General features: G+C 37.8%; 1 protein-coding gene across 5 annotated transcripts in view; it reads right to left on the bottom strand.

Annotated features, from left to right (window-relative positions):
- Positions 1-2,085: 2,085 nt before the first annotated feature.
- RAB3GAP1 (RAB3 GTPase activating protein catalytic subunit 1) overlaps positions 2,086-17,947 on the bottom strand; it is a 114,942-nt gene continuing 99,080 nt past the window's right edge. For 4 of the 5 annotated variants that reach the window (XM_045479597.1, XM_045479602.1, XM_045479600.1 and 1 more), the window contains 6 exons: positions 9,862-9,958; positions 9,665-9,768; positions 9,417-9,532; positions 7,882-7,984; positions 4,743-4,763; positions 2,086-3,881 (listed from right to left, as the gene is read on the bottom strand). In XM_045479597.1, the coding sequence (XP_045335553.1) occupies positions 3,645-3,881; positions 4,743-4,763; positions 7,882-7,984; positions 9,417-9,532; positions 9,665-9,768; positions 9,862-9,958 (678 nt within the window). In that variant the 3' untranslated portion in view covers positions 2,086-3,644. The remainder of the gene's footprint in view (positions 3,882-4,742; positions 4,764-7,881; positions 7,985-9,416; positions 9,533-9,664; positions 9,769-9,861; positions 9,959-17,947) is intronic. The other variant, XM_045479598.1, reaches the window with a different exon arrangement.

Below are 17,947 nucleotides of genomic sequence, written 5' to 3'. Positions count from 1 at the left end.
AGCTGCCAGGGGGAAAACTGCTGGCAAAGAAGCCACGCTACTAGGAACTAGCTTTATTCTAGATAAAGAATTAGCCAAACCCATTTATCTAGGTTGATGCCATGCTCCACTTCTCAGAGCTAGAGAAAGGACAGCAGCAGTTGTCCGGCTTCCAGGAGCTCATATTCTGAAATATTCTGGCTTCAAGGTGCCCAAGAGCTCAAAATTAGAACCCAGAAAAATCAGTGCCCCCCCCCACCCCGCCACTTGCTATCAAGAGGCACTCATTCATTCAGCATTTGTTGAGCACCAAGATCTATCCTTTCCCAGCGAGCTCAGAAGGAGCTGGCAGCAAGGGTGGGGCAGGGAATTGGGTCACAGCTGGCTTGAAACAGTGGCTTCATGCTCTCACCCTGTATTGTACCCTACTTATAGCCTCTGGCCTCCAATTCCTGGCAAAGAACAGTGCACAGCAACCACAGCCCCAACTGGCTAGGGTAGAAGTGGTGAGTGCACCCATCTGCCCTCCAGCCAGGAACTTCCCTGCTCTTTCCCAGTAAAAACAGTGTTACCTTTCTGCATGCAGGTGCTCCTGTGCATCCACAGGTTTGCAACAAGCAGTTCTGAGCTTGCGTCTTATTCCACATCTCAGTGGCACTTGACACAGTTGATCAATTCCCACTTCCTTCAAATATTTTATTTCCTAGCTTCTGGAACATCACACTCATGGTTTTCTTTCGACCTCAGTGGCTGCTCCTTCTTAGTCTCCTCTGGCAGTTCTCTTCCTCTTCCGGATCTCGGGTTCAGTCCCCAGACCTTCTCTTTGCACTGTACTCACCACCCCTCAGGGCTCTCATACTGTCTGACCTCGATTTACTGCACAAGCTCTAACCTCATCCTTAAACCCCAAATTTACATAATCAATTGGGTATTCTGTAATTTTTTCTGTGAAACAAACTGTCCCTGAAACTGAGTTTAAAATAAAAACATTATTGCACACCGTTTCTGAGGGTCTGCAATCCACGCACAGTGAGCTGGGTACGTCTGGCTCTTGGTTCCTCAAGAGGCCACGGACTTCTGAGACCGAGGAGAATCCACTTGCAAGCTCACTCACGTGGCCATCAGCAGGTGTCCTCACTTCCTCACCATGTGGGCCTCTCCTTAGGGTTGTTTGTGGCATGGAAGTTGACTTCACCCACAGCAAGTGACAAGAGGGACAGAGAGACACACGAGAACATGCAGCCAAAACGGAAGCTACAACATCCTTTATAACCTAATCTTGGAAGTGCCATACCAATGCTTTCTCCATGTTCATTGGTCAAAATATGGAGGCTGGGACTACCACAGGGGTGTGAATACCAGGAAACAGGGATCAGTGGGGGCCACCTTAAAGGCTCGCTACACCACAGGTATCTAAATGCTACTTCAAAATTAATACAATGTAACTCAGGATCTTATATCACCCCCCAAAATGCTCTTCCCTCTGTCTTCCTCATTTCAACAAATAACAGCATCACTTACAGAGTAACTTACTGTTACTCAGGTCCCAAACCTTGAGTCATCCTTGACTTACTCATACCTTCATGGATTCCATCAGCAAATTCTGTGCATTGTTTTCAAAATATACACCATACTTGTACCCCTGCTCATCAGTGTATTGTCCACACTGCAGCCACAACTCAAATTCTGTAAACGTAAGATCATGACACTCCCCTGTTCAATATTCTCCAATGGCTTCCCTCTCAATCAAGAAACAAACCCAAGGGGCACCTGGGTGGCTCATTCGGTTAAGCATCTGACTTTGGCTCAGGTCATGATCTCGCGGTTCGTGAGTTTGAGCCCCGTGTTGGGCTCTGTGCTGACAGCTCGGAACCTGCAGCCTGCTTTAGATTCTGTGTCACCCTCTCTCTGCCCCTCCCCTACTCATAACTATAATGAAAGTAAACTGGGGTAACTGCCAATAAAAAAGAAGGTACAAAGCATGTTCTTAAGACCCCTACAAGACTCCACAGGCTGCAAATATTTAGGGAGACATGAGATAGGATAAAACTAACTGAAATAAGAATAAAGTGCTTACCAGAGGAGAGAAAAGAAAAGTAGCCAAAGAAAGCAAGACTTTCCTTTTTATTAGACTCACAATGCCATTTTGAAGTCCAACCTCTTTGAAAAATGTTTCTTTACTATTAACTTCCTCAATGGGAAGCAGACAAACCCTGTCCTTGAAAGATACATTTTCTACCTGGTACAGTGCTCAGTCCTCAGGCCTGCATTGGTATGGTTTACCAACAGCAATCAAGTAAAGCATCTCAGAGAAAAGCACTGTGAAGGCTGGGAGGTAACCAACCAGGGCCTCCCCTACTTCATATGTACATATATACATATATATGTGCATATATACATATATATGTACACACTTTTTTTTTTTTACAAAAATAATATAACAGGGTTTACACAGCTCTATTAATTCTTTAAATTATATACGCAAGGTCTATGCTTCAGTATAACCATTTTTTGCTTTGGATTAAAATGGGAATTTTAGGCTTAAAAATAGATTTGAGATTACTGAACAGAGGCCATACAGCAACACAGACTTAATAAACCTTGATCACCACATAACTAGAAATTATGTTGCTGTTATTCTTATGCTGGGTGCCATATACATCCCCATCGATTATTTTCACTTCATCTAGAATGCAAAAGCAAAATAGTTCACTGAAATAATCTTCTAATCATTACATTAGCATATACACCAAATTATACTAACTGCATGATAATCTCTATGTTCCAAAGCTGTATTTGTAGCAATGTGCTCATCTCTACTCCATTAAACATAGTGTCCAGTCAACAATTACAAAAAAAAAAAAAAAAAAAAAAAAAAAAGGAATGCATGCTGTAGAGCAAGAAGAGAACAGTTTGCAGGTTGATATCTCACTGGCAACCAACACGTAAAATAAACAAACCTTACAAGATATAAAACTAATTTGCAGTAACATTCAATATATAGTTTTCTCAGAAGGAATACATTTAAGTCACAGTTACGTGGAAAAACAGAAACTGTGTGAAATTCTAGGCTTTCTCCTAGAATATTCAAAATGCTCATCAAAAGTTAATTAATACAATAAGGATGGCCACTAGATGACTGAATAAACAGAATGTCATTTAGTATTTCAAAAACACAGATTCTGGGAAAAGCTACCACCAAAATATCCAGAAATCTGAATTAATAGATACTCTGTTTTGCATACCTGATACTAACAAATACAACAAGTGTGTTTACACAGACTAAAAATGCAAGGTGATAACCTAAGGAACAGTCACAGGAAAGAATAAATGAGCACAATCCCACTGGAGTACAGAGAGCTCCTGCTGTTTTTCTGGTCCCTGTACATCCCCCTACCCACTACCCCTACCCCTGGTCAAACAAGGGCCATCTCTGCAGGGAGCAAATCTTTCAAAAGCTCAAGCCCATTCTCTCTGCCCAAACCGAGATACAACAAAGCCCAAGCATGAAGCTGGAAAAGTCTTTCAGATGCTGGTATGATTCCTGATCATTGGACTGGACAGGTCCTCTTCATGGTCTCTCAAGTTCTGACTGACACAAACTCCCTCCTACAGAAGGGGTCAGAGCAGTCTCTGAAGCCATAAATGAGGTGGCTCTAGAAGAATTAGAAGAAGGAGGTATCTGATGAAAAGGCACCTGCAAGTCTGAAATCCTCTTTGGTGAGAACACTATACATGCGCTGAGGCAGAGCTCGGGAGTACGGGGCTGGGCGTGGCACAGTGGTGCGCAATATGAGTTCCCGGCCAGCAGGAGGTGGGAAGTCTGACACCGAGTTCTGCCTTCTCTCTTCTGGAGAGCTCACTCTCTTCAGTTCCTCCTCCGGTGGAGCCATGGCTGCAGCCTTGAACAGAATCAAATGCTAAATTCAAGAGCAAGTCCAATGCTAAACTTAGATCATTTTGAAGGACAGATGAACAAACATGATAAATACATAAAAGATGTTCTACATTACTCAGTAATGCAGTCAGCCATGTTATGATTATTCAAAAACCAACACAGAAAAAGCAAGAAGCTTGAAACAATGCACGAACAGCCAGATATTACAAATAAACTGGTAACAGAGACAAAAGAGATCACGAATGCCAGGCAATCTGCTCTGAAAAGTGAGGACCATATTCCGACATCTGATGAAGAGGGAAAATGTAGTACTGGTTTCTACACGTTTCTTCTAGCAACAACCCAAGTTCAAGTCTGATGTCCTCAGTCCAGGAAGGAGCTGCTTCTCCCCCAAAGTCTGGAAAGATGGTTTTTATCTCCATTCTTTCATTTCTTTCTTTTTAAGATTCATTTGCCAAATTAAAACTGGGGACACTTGTTTTGTTTGCTGAGTGGCTAAAGTGATAAAGAAATGACAGAGGTCCATGTAACGTAGCAATGGCCACAAAAGAGAAGTTCTCAATATTAAAGGCATCTAGTTTTCCATTAAAATTACGTAAAAAACATTCATTTAGAGCCTTGATTTTAATATTGGTCACTATACTTCTTTCATTTCTCAGATTATTAAATTTCTTTCAAAATACCATCGATTTAGAAAAAAATATTGTTTGGGCAATGGAAATATGAAATCATGTTATACTCAACATCAGCATGAAAGGTATGCCAAATCCAGACTGTTAAAGATGTGGTTAGTCTTAATGACCTTATGAAGTTAGAGGGATGGGAAGGAACAAGGGACTATGAGGGACAAAGGCTATTTTGTTACCTCATCAGAAGATTCAGTCAGCTTGAGAAAGGGTGAGAAAAGAAACAGTGATGAAAAGGAAACAAGCAAGATGGTTTAAAAAGAGCTAGACAAGAGATTTCAAGATCATTTCAGAGACAGCATGCACTACATTAAGGAACATGATCCTATCAAAAGAATATCAAGACAAACACACACCACATAGAACACACCTAGCTGTTAAATTGAGCAGACATATCCCACTTCTCATGCATCTGATGGTTCAACAGGCAAATGTGTCATTTAATGGGAAAAATTGATAAAACTGAAACACAATCCAATCTGTGGTTTATTTGTTGAATTCCAGTGGAATCCACCACTGACACATGTAATTATAATGAAGTTTATAAAACCTTAATGAAGTGTATAATTTTAAGCACAAAGTTATAAATATGTAAAGCTGCTGTATGCTACACAAAATTCTCAGTGAAATTTAACTTTTTTAAAAAGTTAAAATCTTGATTTATTAGAATTGATATAAAGTGTCAGTTGATAATGAAAAGTTACATGAATAAACTTTAGTGGTTTACGGCCAGACATTTAAGATCTGAGTTCAAAAATGTACCAATCAGGTGCTTGTTATACGGATTACAGTCTGCCAACTCCCAAAAGCATTCCCTACAAGGTGTGAAAGTTTGAAATGTTTTACAAGTGCAATTGTACAACTGGGAAAAATGTGTAATTTCAGTATCCCTTAAAGGGGATTAGCTATACAAGGCCAATGAAAGGATGAGACACTCCTATATTTACTGATGTAAATTTTCTGTATTAATTTTCTGTATTTTTACAGTGAGCCTTTACTAACTTTCTAGGGAGGAAAAGCTATTTCCATTTTGTGGAAAATAATTTTGTTTAACTATCTAAAACAAGGAATACTCTCAGCATTAAAAAGAAAATCACATTAGATTTTAAGTCCTCTTAATACACAAGTTTTTATTTATTTATTTAAAAAAAAATTTTTTTTTTTAATGTTTATTTATTTTTGAGACAGAGAGAGACAGAGCATGAACAGGGGAGGGTCAGAGAGAGGGAGACACAGAATCCGAAACAGGCTCCAGGCTCCGAGCTGTCAGCACAGAGCCCGACGCGGCGCTTGAACTCACGGACCATGAGATCATGACCTGAGCCGAAGTCGGCCGCTCAACAGACTGAGCCACCCAGGCGCCCCAATACACAAGTTTTTAAAAGTGAGGGCAGAGAAAAGAATTTCTGCAACAGGAGAAAAATTCATATTGGTGGTGACAAGGAAATGTGGTTGTTAGCTTTTGGCTAGTGAGCTGGTAAAGGATATAGGATGCCAAAACAAACTTGATTCCTGGTTTCATGGCAGAGACAAAAACAAATCAAAGTAAGCATCTACTGTTTTCTAGAACTCTATAAGGAAATTAAGTACTTGGTTTTTAACTTGAAATCTTAAAGTTAGGGAGCAATCTCGCACATAATCACAGGTTTCATTTCTTGCTAAAAATTCAGATCAGTACATTTGGCTATCAAATTGACTACATTAACTAGATATACTCCAGACAGACTCAAAGGAGATTATACAGCTTTTATATCATATGTAAACCCATGAAAATTCTTTTTGATTCTGAGAATTATACTTTCACAAGTGGGTCATTCTAGAGTCATCATAGTTCCAGGTAAAGGACACCCTGTACTTACATATCTTTCCTTGACTTACAATCAAGTTACGTCCCAAGAAACGCATCCTAAGTTGAAAATATCCTAAATTGGGAGCACCTGAGTGGCTCAGTCGGTTATGGGTCCAACTCTTGATTTCGCCTCAGGTCATGATCTCACGGTTTGTGGGTTTAAGCCCCATATCAGGCTCTGCACTGATGGCATGGACCCTTATTGGGATGCTCTATCTCCCTCTGTCTCTTTGTCACTCCTCCGCTTGCACTCTCCCTCCCTCTCTGTCTGTCTCTCTCAAAAGTAAATAAACATAAAAAAAAAAAAAAAAGAAAGAATAAAAGAAAATACCCTATGTTGAGAATACATTTACTATACCTATCCTACCAAACATTGTAACTCAGCCTGGTCTACCTTACCCAAGCTCAGAACACTCACATAAGCCTACAGTTGGGCAAAATCATCTCACACAAAGTCTGTTTTATAATAAAATGTTGACTACCTCATGTAATTTATTAAAATACTGTACTGGAAGTGAGCGCCAGAACAGTTGTCTGGGTAGAGTAGTTGTAAGTAAGTATATCAACTGTTTGCCCTCATGACCATGTGGCTGCCGGGGACTGGCCATTGCACCTGCCCAGCATCACAAGAGAGGAATGTGCAGCATATACTGCTGGCCTGAAAAAAGACCAAAATTCAAAATGCGGCTTCTACTGAATATACATTTTTCTCACCATCATAAAGTCAAATATCATAAGCCACATCATCGTAAGTCAGGGACTGTCCACAGCACACTCTAGAATACTTTTATCACAATCTTTAGTATTAATGAGCCCTGACATCATCAGTACAGAGAGTATCCACACAGTGTTAACTAGCATCACCTTCATAAAAATTCAAATTTTAATGAATGTCAGAAAGTACTACATAACTTTTGAACCTGGACTCTCAGTAGTAGAGGTAATGCCAAAGATAATTTTTGCAACTGGGCTTTCTGTCCTGAAGCCTGTTTCCCCAGTTCTACATATCTGAAATCTTGCTCTTCCTTAGATCAATTCACTATAACGGAAACAGATATACTAACTTCACAAGCAAAACTGTGAATCCATTTGGAGTACATGGAGTTTAAAATTGGTAAAACTGAACTCTATTCTTATTTGAAAGCATGCAACATTTTTTCCTACCGCACTGCAGTGGCCATTGCTGAGTCCCTATTAGATTCTACAACAATGGATTTCAGACTCTTCTGACTTCTGAAATTTATATCCTAAAATATACTTATAATTTTGTTTAAATATGTAAGAAAGAAAATGGATTTCAGAGACTCAGAAGTCACCGTTGAGAGTCACTGTTTTTATATTGTTCGAACCCAATGCCGAGACTTACACTCAGCAGCTGTATTATCAGCCATGTGTGGGAATCAAACTGGCAACTTACTGAGTAGAGGTCTGGAGACATCATGACACAGTCAATAAGCATATTCACATACCCTCTGAGCATTCACAAACAGCTTGTGAATGATTTTGCCAGCATGTCCTCTTCCTGCACCCACAACTAACACTTCAGGTTGCTCCAAAAGGCAACTCACAAACCTAGGGGAGAGAGGTAATGAAAGGACAGAAAGTGAGCTGCTCAGTTCACACAGTGTCAGTCTCCCAGATTAATGTTGTGGAAAACTCTCAAATTGATACTGGCTAAACCTACCAAGGCTAGAGTGGAACTTTTACAAGAGAAAAGAGTCCATTTGGAATTAAAATAGACTCAAATGACAATCTTATTGCCTTTCATCTGTTTTCACAGAATTTTTAAAAACCCATCTTTGTAAAAGGGCAAAAAGAAATATTCGGTCTGTCTTTCAGACTAGAAGCTTCGAGAATACTACAATAAATAAAAGATTCGAACAGTAAATTTGGACAAAAAAACCCAAGTTATATGTATACAGCAAAGCAATGATCCACATTTCTCATTTTTGTTCTTTTAAGGGGTGTGTGTGTATGTGTGTGTGTGTGTGTGTGTGTGTAAAAGATACATTTTACTGGGCAAAGTCTCAACTGTGCCATTAGGTGCTGGAAACACTGCACCTCCATGTATATCACAGATAACCTATGTTAGAGTTCTGAAGCTATGAGAGTGCCTGCACCACTAATTCATACTGCTATTTTAGAAATGATTCCCTTGATTAGCGTTCATTCTTCTCATTTAAAAGGAAGGAATTTTCAAGAGCAAAGAAGGCTAAGACAAAATTTCCCCGAACACAAGACATAAAATTCTAACAAGAACTTGTTAAGAGCTATAGCATGTCTTGTCATATGATATTATTTAGCATCAATAATGCCATTTCATTTCTGAAAAGGCTGATGAAGACTTTAAAATTATGATAAATTCAAGTTGCTGAAGCGGCTAATTTGGAAACACTTTATCACATATAAAAACATTTTTCTTTCAAGTACCATAAGCAACAATGGAAAGGGACTCATACTAACAGGTAATGGTGCCAAGACTTTCTCAGGAGGAGGAAATGATTGACCCGGTCATCTGTATCATCCTGGAGAGGCCATCTGGTCACTCTTTCAAAACATGTTCACAAGGTACACAAGATATGCACCTTTGCTATCAAAAACCTTACTTAGAGTTAAATAAATAACTAGGAATATTGGGGAGAAATACAATTTCACAACACCTCAGACTGGTTAAAGAACAGTGAGAGCTGAAAGCAAAGCTCTGGGGCACTGCAAGTAACAAAGAATCACTAGCTCTTCCACAGGCAACTGCAGGCACATTCCTAGAAAAAAGGACCTGGTAGACTTGTTTTTAAATGTAGAAGGAATGGATCCACCTTGCAAACACCCAGAAATACAGGAGAAGTCAAATTCTATGATAATTAAATATTTTTCTGTCTCTAGCTGATGCTTGTTACAAATAGCATAGGGGTACAACAAAAGAATCTCAACATTCTATTAAAGTTTTCTGAAGAGAATGGTGGTTTTTCCTACTGCAGATAAAAGTTACTCAAATATCAATTACTTTTCAAGGTCTTCCTTTTCCTCCTCTTGTTCACATTTCTCAGTTCCAAACTTGGCTTTCAGTGAGCGGGCTCTGGCAATTATAGCTTCTACATTAGTAATTTGATGGATGATTTCCTAACAGTGGAAAAGGGAGAAACATACATTGGAAAGCAGCAAAAAAAGCAGCCTTTAAAAAATGTAACTTTAAAATAATCATTGCCAACTGGGGAGAACACTTGGCAAGACCCCGACATACAGCAAACTTACTTCCAATTTCTTGTCTTCTGGATTGGGGAAGTGCAGAACTTTACTGGAATGAGTTATTATCTGCTTTATAATCTTCTTAACTGAAGAAATGTTTTCCAGATTTTCTATTTTGAAAAAGATCAAAGCCATAATTAAGTCAGGCAAAATATACTTTCATTTTGGAAATAAACTAATGACTAATGAAGTAAGACATTTACCTTCTTCCTTTACCTTGAGTACAGCTGCATGAATTACACAAGGTAACAGGTGCCGAGCAAGGTCTGCAGGTTTCTGGACTGCCAGATAGTGCAGCACCTGAAGGAGGCATAAAGTTACATAAATGACCAATGCAGCTGTCAAAGAATAAAGTCGCCATCTATGAAAGAAAAAAATCCTCTGCATTAGGGAGCTCTCTTAGTACCTTGCCGTACTCATCCAGGTAAGGAGCTACCAACAACAATGTTAAGAATAATATCACTGAAAACAATTCAGGACTTCAGTCTTTAATAGTGGTGAATATTCCCACATTTTACTTTTCTTGCTTCCATATGTAATACATGCAAGTAAGGGAAATACAAAGAAAATAAAAACGGTCTGTAAATTAAACCACCTAGAGGTAACAACTGTTAATGGTGGTGCATTTTCATTCCGGGATGTTTTAAAACACTGAATATACATATTAGGTGAACTAAATATGTAAAATACTGTTCTATAAACGGCTTCTCGCTTAACATTTCCAAACACTGATAGAGACCTTCCACTAATTTTTTTGTTTGCCTTAGTTGTTTTGATTTATTGTTTTTTTTTCCAAAATGGAAATTGTTTTATTATTTTTCAGATTAAAAAAAATACAGAGATGGGGCTCCTGAGTGGCTCAGTCAGTTGAGCATCCAACTCTTGATTTCGGCTCAGGTCATGATCCCAGGGTTGTAGGATCAAGCCTCACATCAGTTTCAGCACTGAGTGTGGAGCCTGCTTAAGATTCTGTCTGTGTCTCTCCCTCCCTCTGCCCCTCTTCCCTGCTCATGTGTGCTCTCTCTAAAATAATAGTAATAATAACAATAAAAATTAAAAAATAAATAAATTCAGAGAAGTTATGTATAACACATGGACCTTACCTTAATGCTCCTTATTCAAGAGCAATAAAGATAAAAGAAATATAATCTCATAGGTAAGCATGGATGATAAATGCTCACAGATTTCAGAAACAAATACAGAGAAATATAATGTAAAAGTTGTCTAGAAATCCTACTTCCTAAAGGAGCAACCTATTTTTCTGTTTATCTTCTTAGACTTATTTCTATTCCCATTTAAACACAAAGATACAGATACATATGCAATTTCTTAACAAAAAATCGTAATGCACATACTATTTTAGAACTTGCTTTGTTCCTTTAATGACTTATAACCTTTATTTTTTGGCTTGGAGAGTTTTCTGTGGTTTGAAAATTTTTTTAATTAAGAAATACACATACCAGAGTATTTATAAATAGTTTAGAAGACACTAATTTTAGAAGAACTGTTTAGAATGAACACTCATTTACACATCAACCAGCTTAAGAAACAGAGTATCACCAGCACTTTCCAAGTCCCTGTTGCCTCCATGATCAAGTCTCCCTCCCTCATGCACCTCACCCTCAACAAATAATATAGTTTTCTCACATAGCTGTGTAGCCCTAAATAATGTATCGCTTAGTTTGGTCTGGTTTTAATCTTTATATAAATGCAATGTTTCTAGTTACATTCCCTCAGTGACTTGTTCTTCACTTGGCATTCTTTTTGAGACTGCCTATGTTGATACATGCTAATATTAAAATGTTCCTCCATTGACGGACGCCTGTGTGGCTCAGTCGGTTAAGTGTCCAACTTTTGGTTTTGGCTCAGGTTATGATCTTGCGGCTTCATGGGTTCAGCCCCGCATCAGGCTCTGTGCTGCCAGCACAGAGCCTGCTTGAGATTCTCTCTCTCCTCTCTCTGCCCCTGCCCAACTCGTGGTGTGTGTGTCTCTCAAATAAATAAACTTTAAGAAATGAAATGAAATGAAATGAAATGAAATGAAATGAAATGAAATGAAATGAAATGAAATAAAATAAAATAAAAAATAAAATAAAATAAAATAAAATAATAAAATAAAATGTTCCTCCATTGATAGACTTCCCCACTCCACCCCCTGCCAAATTTTTGACTATTACAAATAAGGTTCCTGTTATGTTATTGGGTATGTTTCCTGGTACACATGTAGAAGAATTTCTTGAAGGTATATACCTAAAAACAGAGTTAGGATATGTACAAGACAATGCCAAGTGATTACTTAACCTAGACTCACCTTTACCTCATTTAATTGCGTGCATCTCTCTCCTCTGTGCACATAATATATACATACATACATTTTTTTCCTGAATAATCTGAAAGCCAGTTACATACATCATGTCCCTTTATCCCCAAATATCTATTTCCCCAAATTAAGAATGTTTTCTTCTATAATCAAAATATAAACTATTATGATTATATAAACTACCTTTAACACTGATCAAATACTTTTAATCTAGTCTACTATCCTTATTTCATTTTTATCAACAGACCACATAATGACTTATATTACCCACCACCATACAGGATCCAATTAAAGACCATACACTGCCTTAAGTTGTCATACCTCATTAATCTCAACAAATCTCGAAGTTTTCCAGTGTTTTATAACACTGACATTAAAAAAAAAATTTTTTTAACGTTTATTCATTTTTTGATAGAGACAGAGCTTGAATGGGGGAGGGACAGAGAAAGAGGGAGACACAGAATCTGAAACAGGCTCCAGGCTCTGAATTGACAGCATAGAGCTCGACGCAGGGTTCGACCTCACAGACTGTGAGATCATGACCTGAGCCGAATCTGGACACCCAACCGACTGAGCCACCCAGATGCCCCTATAACATTGACATTTTGAATACAGTACCCTCCCCTCACCTTTCTGAATAAGTGGAATCCCACACTTTATTCATATTTCCTTAGTTTTAAAAATTTTAGATATAATTTACATACCATAAAATTCGCCACTTTAAACATACACTTCAGTGGTTTTTAGCATACTTACAAGTTATACAACCATCACCGTTATCTAATTCCAAAACATCTTAATCATCCCAAAAAGAAGCCCATTACCCAACAGCAGTCATTCCCTCATTTCTCCCACCTCCTAGCCCCTAGTAACTACTAAACTAACTTTCTGTCTTCATGAATTTGCCTATTCTGGTATTTCCTATAAATGGAAGCATGTAACATGTGGCCTTCTATTTCTGGTTTCTTTCACTTAGCACTTAGCACACTGTTAGCACAGTGTTAAGGTTCTTAGCACAATGTTAAGGTTCGTTCGTGTTATACCATGTATCAGAACTTCATTCATTTTTATGGCTCAATAGTATGCCATTGTATGAATATGCCACATTTATTCCTTCATTAGTTGACAGATGAAGGTTTGTTCCTCTTTTTTGCTATTATGAATCATACTGTCAATATCTGTATATTCAATTTCCTTAGTTTTTTTTTTTTTTAATATTTTTGAGAGAGACAGAGAGAGAGAGAGAGAGAGAGAGAGAGAGAGAAACAGAGAGGGAGACAGAGTATCCGCAGCAGGCTCCAGGCTCTGAGCTGTCAGCACAGAGCCTGACACGGGGCTCAAACCCACAAACCGTGAGATCATGACCTAAGCTAAGTCGGATGCTTAACCGACTGAGCCACCCAGGCATCCTTCAATTTCCTTAGTTTTTATTTATGTCCTTTTCCTATTTCAGGAGCCCATCCAGGATACATTATATTTGGTAGTCATGTTTCTAGGCTCCCCTTACATGTAACACTTTCTTAGACTTCCTTTGTGTTCACTGCCCTTGACAGTTTTAAGGAATTCTAGTCAGGTATTTTGTAACAAGAGCCTCTACTCGAACTTATTTGATGTTTTTCTTATGATCAAACTGGGGCTAGGTATTTCTGGGAAGACAAGAGTTGTAAAGTGCTACTTCATCACCTCATATCAACAGCACATGAAACTACCAATATGACTTATCCCTGTTGTTAACCTCGCTCACCTGGCTAAGACAGTATTGTCAGATGTCTGCACTGTAAAGTTACTCATGTTCTCTAATTTAAACACTGTACTCTTTAAAGGAAATCACTCTGTACAGCCCATGTTTATGGAGTGGGATTTATGCTCCACCTCCTTATAGGCAGAGTAGATTTGGAGTTCTTCTGCATTAGATTGGTCTCTTCTCACCAATTTACTTACTTATTTGTATCACTATAGACTCAAGGATGTTTATTTCATACTTTGAGTTACAGTCCAATAGTATTTTATTGTTCAAATTGTTCCAGTACTGGCCATTGGGAAATGTTTTAGTTGGTTCCTGTGTCCCTTTAATATACTCCTACAATGGTATGTTGGGGGGTTTTTTGGTGTTTTGGGTTTTTTTTTTTTTTTTTGGCTCTTTTTAGAATACAGTGTCTCTCATCTTGGGTTTACCTAATGTTTCCTCATGACTTGATGCAAAATATACAATCTTGGATCAGTGCTAAGTGCTGGTGGATCCTTACAACACATCTCGATGTAGACAATCTGCATCTGCCTCTTATTAGTGATATTAATTTTGACCATCCACTCAAGGTATTACCCCATTTCTCTACTACATAGTTATTATTTCCTTGCAATTCAGAAGTAATCTGTGGAGAAACACTTTAAAACCATGCAAGTATGATGCTCTTCACCCAAATTCCCACCTGGACATCTCTTGGTTAATTCTTACTTGAACCAATTAATCTTTACTATGAATACTGCTGTAAAATGAAGGGTTTTCAACTCCAGCATACCCTCCATATTCATCTGTCATCTTTGAGCTGCAATACCTCCCTTCTCTCTCATTTGTTTATCTGTAAATTATCAATGGAGACCCATGGGTGCTGACTTTTTTCCAATGGTTTATAATTTGTTACCATCCTTAATTATTTGCCATTCAGCTTGTCCAGGTTTTGACAATAAGAGTTCCTTTAAGCTACCTCCTTAGGAAATACTCCTCTTTTTAAGCAGTCTCTTATTTTCTGGCAACACATAATGTTCCACATTCATATTATACCTTCTTTATCCCAATTCCCAAACCAGCCATTTCTCTGAGGAAGACACAGTTCCTTTTAGTAAGAAATGTTCTAGAAATCAATATATATGTGTTTACTGCTACTGAGATGTCCCTGCTTCTAGACACCTTCAGAAGAAAGCTACGAAATATATGCTTGTATATATGCATATGCAAATATCCACATACCTATCGATACTTTAGAAACCTATAGTTCCACACCAACACTTCCAATTCCAATCCACTGCCATTGGGTCTCCCTCACTTTCTTCAATTCCATGTTTGCATCGCACTTCCACAGCAAGAATTCTGGCTTCTAGCATCACCAACACATTTAATTACTCATTTGCTCAAACAATAATCCACCTTAAAAAGTTTCAGAACTGCTTACCCACATAACTACAACAAATAAATTTAGAAAACAAAGTTTAGGATTTGTCTGCAGTGCTCTCCCACCTCCGCCAAACCAGAGGGTATACAGTCAAACATATCTTATGTGATTGATCATAAATTACTTGAGTTAAATTATCCTCCCAACCTTGACCTCGTTTCAGTGTAGTTATGTTATTATCTGAATCACACCCGAGTTCATTTATCCAGCTTGCTTTCAGTTTTGGTCATGTCCCCCTGCCTATTCTTGTTAATTTAATTTTTGATTATGCAGGCAATTAACATTTTTCCAGAAGTCAAAGTGTAAAGGAAGTATACTCTTCCCTACATGTCACTCCCTTCCACACTCCTTTTACTCTATATTTTCTTCCCCCTTTCAACCATTCCAGGTAACTAATTTCAATGCTTTCAGTTTTGTGAAGATAAATTCGTTTTTGTGAAGATAAAGAGGTAAGTGTTTTCTTAATCTCCCCCTCTTTTTACACAAAATGAAGCATACTACATATATTCATTTGTACTTTACTTCTCTCTTAAAAACATCCTAAAAATCGCTATCAGTTAACAGACATTTTCCTCATTTTTAAACAACTGCAAAGTCCTCTATTGTGTAGATCAACCACAGTTTATTCAATAAAGCTCCTAAATTTGAGCATACAGATAGTTTCCAGTATTTTCTAATTACAAGCAATACAGGAATGAACAACTTAGTGCATCTTTATTTTTGTTTTGAAAATACTAGGGTAAATTACTAGAAATGGGATTGCTTTTTGGGTAAAAGGGTAAATGCACATGTAAGTTTTATTAAATACTGCCAAATTCCCCTCCATAGCGGGTTGTACCATCATGCCTCTCACCAGTAATGTTCGAAAGAGCCTGTTGCCTCAGGGCCTCATTCGGTATTTATTAAGCTTTTAAATTTTTACCAATCTGATGTGTGAGAAATGGTTATCTCAGTGAAGTTTATAAATTTGCATTTCTCTTACTATGAATGAAGCTGAACATCTTTTGAAAGGTTTAAGGATAATTATCTTTTGGGTAGATGAGTTATCTCCTCGTATCTCTTGCCCATGTTTCTATAGTATTTTTGCACTTTACCTGTAATACATACATTTCTTCCACTTTACAAATATTTCTCCCAGTTTATCATTTGTCTTTTGACTTTTTTTTTTTTTTTTGAGAGTGAGAGGGCACAAATGAGCAAGGGGCAGAGAGAGAGAGAGGATCCCACAAGGGGGGGGGGGAGGAGGAGGGGGAGGGGGAGAGGGAGAGAAGCAGGGCTCACCCGAAGCGGGGATCGAGCTCACCCAAAGTGGGGCTTGTGCTCATCCAATAAGGGGCTCCAAATCATGAACAGTGAGATCATGACCTGAGCCAAAGTCAGATGCTTCACCGACTGAGCCACCCAGGCACCCTTTTCTTTTTCAGTCCATTCTTATGTATGGTATGAGAAACAGATCTAATTTTATCTTCTGCCAAATGGTTACTCAGTTATCCCAAATAGATGTATTAAAAGGTCTATCCATACCAGTGATTTGAGATGACATTTTCATCATATACTACATTTCTATATGTATTTATGTTTTTTCCATTCTCCTTCACTGGGCTGTCTAGTTATGCACCATTATCATATTATTTAAATAGTGAGGCTATGTATTATGCTTTAATATCTGGTAGGGTTAGTTCCCCGCCCCCCCACCATTCACCTGCCTCATAGCTTTCTTTTCATAACTCTTTCTTTACAATCCATTCTTAGCTACTCTTGTATGCTTTTTTAAAATAACAATTCACCCATTTAAAGTGTACAATCCAATAGTTTTAGGTATATTTACAGAGTTGTACAACCAAAACCACAATTTTAAACACATCCATGGACCCAAAAAAACCCCATTAAAAGTCACTCTCCAAACCTCTGAGTCCTAAGCCTGCATGCTTATTTTTCCAGATAAATTTGAGTATCAACTTGTCTGGATCCATACTAAAGACTTTTTCGTACTTTATGGGACTGCATTAAATTTATAAATTAATTTAAGTAGAACTGAACTTAATGATGTTGAGACTTCCTAACCAAGAACAAGTGATATCTATTCATGTGTGTTTTTCAGGAGTGTTTCTTTATTCATATTTCTATCATTTCTGGTTATTTCTAGGCATTTCACCTTTTTTTTTTTCACTTATAATGAAGAGAAAATGTCATTCACATCTTCAGAATTATTATTATTTGTGTATATGAAGGCTACTAGATACATATTAACTTTATATTCTGCTACCTTGCTGAATTATTTTCAATTACTTTTATCACCGATTCTTTAGATTTTTCCAGGTATACTGTCATAGCAGATGCAAACAAAAAGTTCTTTCAACTTCTATGTCTCTGTTTTCTCTTTTCTAATTATATTGACTAATATCTCCAAAATAACGTTAAATAACGTTAAATGAGACAGTAGGCACCCTTGCCTCATTCCTGACCTTAGTGAGAATAGTTCTAGGGTTCCCCAATTAAGATGCTTTGTTTAGGATTGAGGTCTATATACATTTTTTTATTTTAAGGAAGTATCCATCCATTCTTAATTGTGAATCTTTTATTAGAAAGGAGTATTAAATTTTATCAAAGATTTTTTCAGTACATATAAGATAATGATATACTTTCTTCTTAGACCTATTAATGAAGTTAATTATATAAATAAACTTCAAAAAAAATCACTGTTGCACTCAGTTGACATGTATTATTATCTCAAAGTAGTAAGAGCCTGTTCATTTAGGATTTTGCATTTGGGGTGCCTGGGTGGCTCAGGCGGTTGAG

This window comes from Leopardus geoffroyi, chromosome C1, assembly GCF_018350155.1.
Source record: "Leopardus geoffroyi isolate Oge1 chromosome C1, O.geoffroyi_Oge1_pat1.0, whole genome shotgun sequence".
Taxonomy (NCBI): Eukaryota; Metazoa; Chordata; class Mammalia; order Carnivora; family Felidae; genus Leopardus; species Leopardus geoffroyi.
Note: the sequence above shows the minus strand (reverse complement) of the source record. Positions and strands in the feature narration are given on the sequence as shown.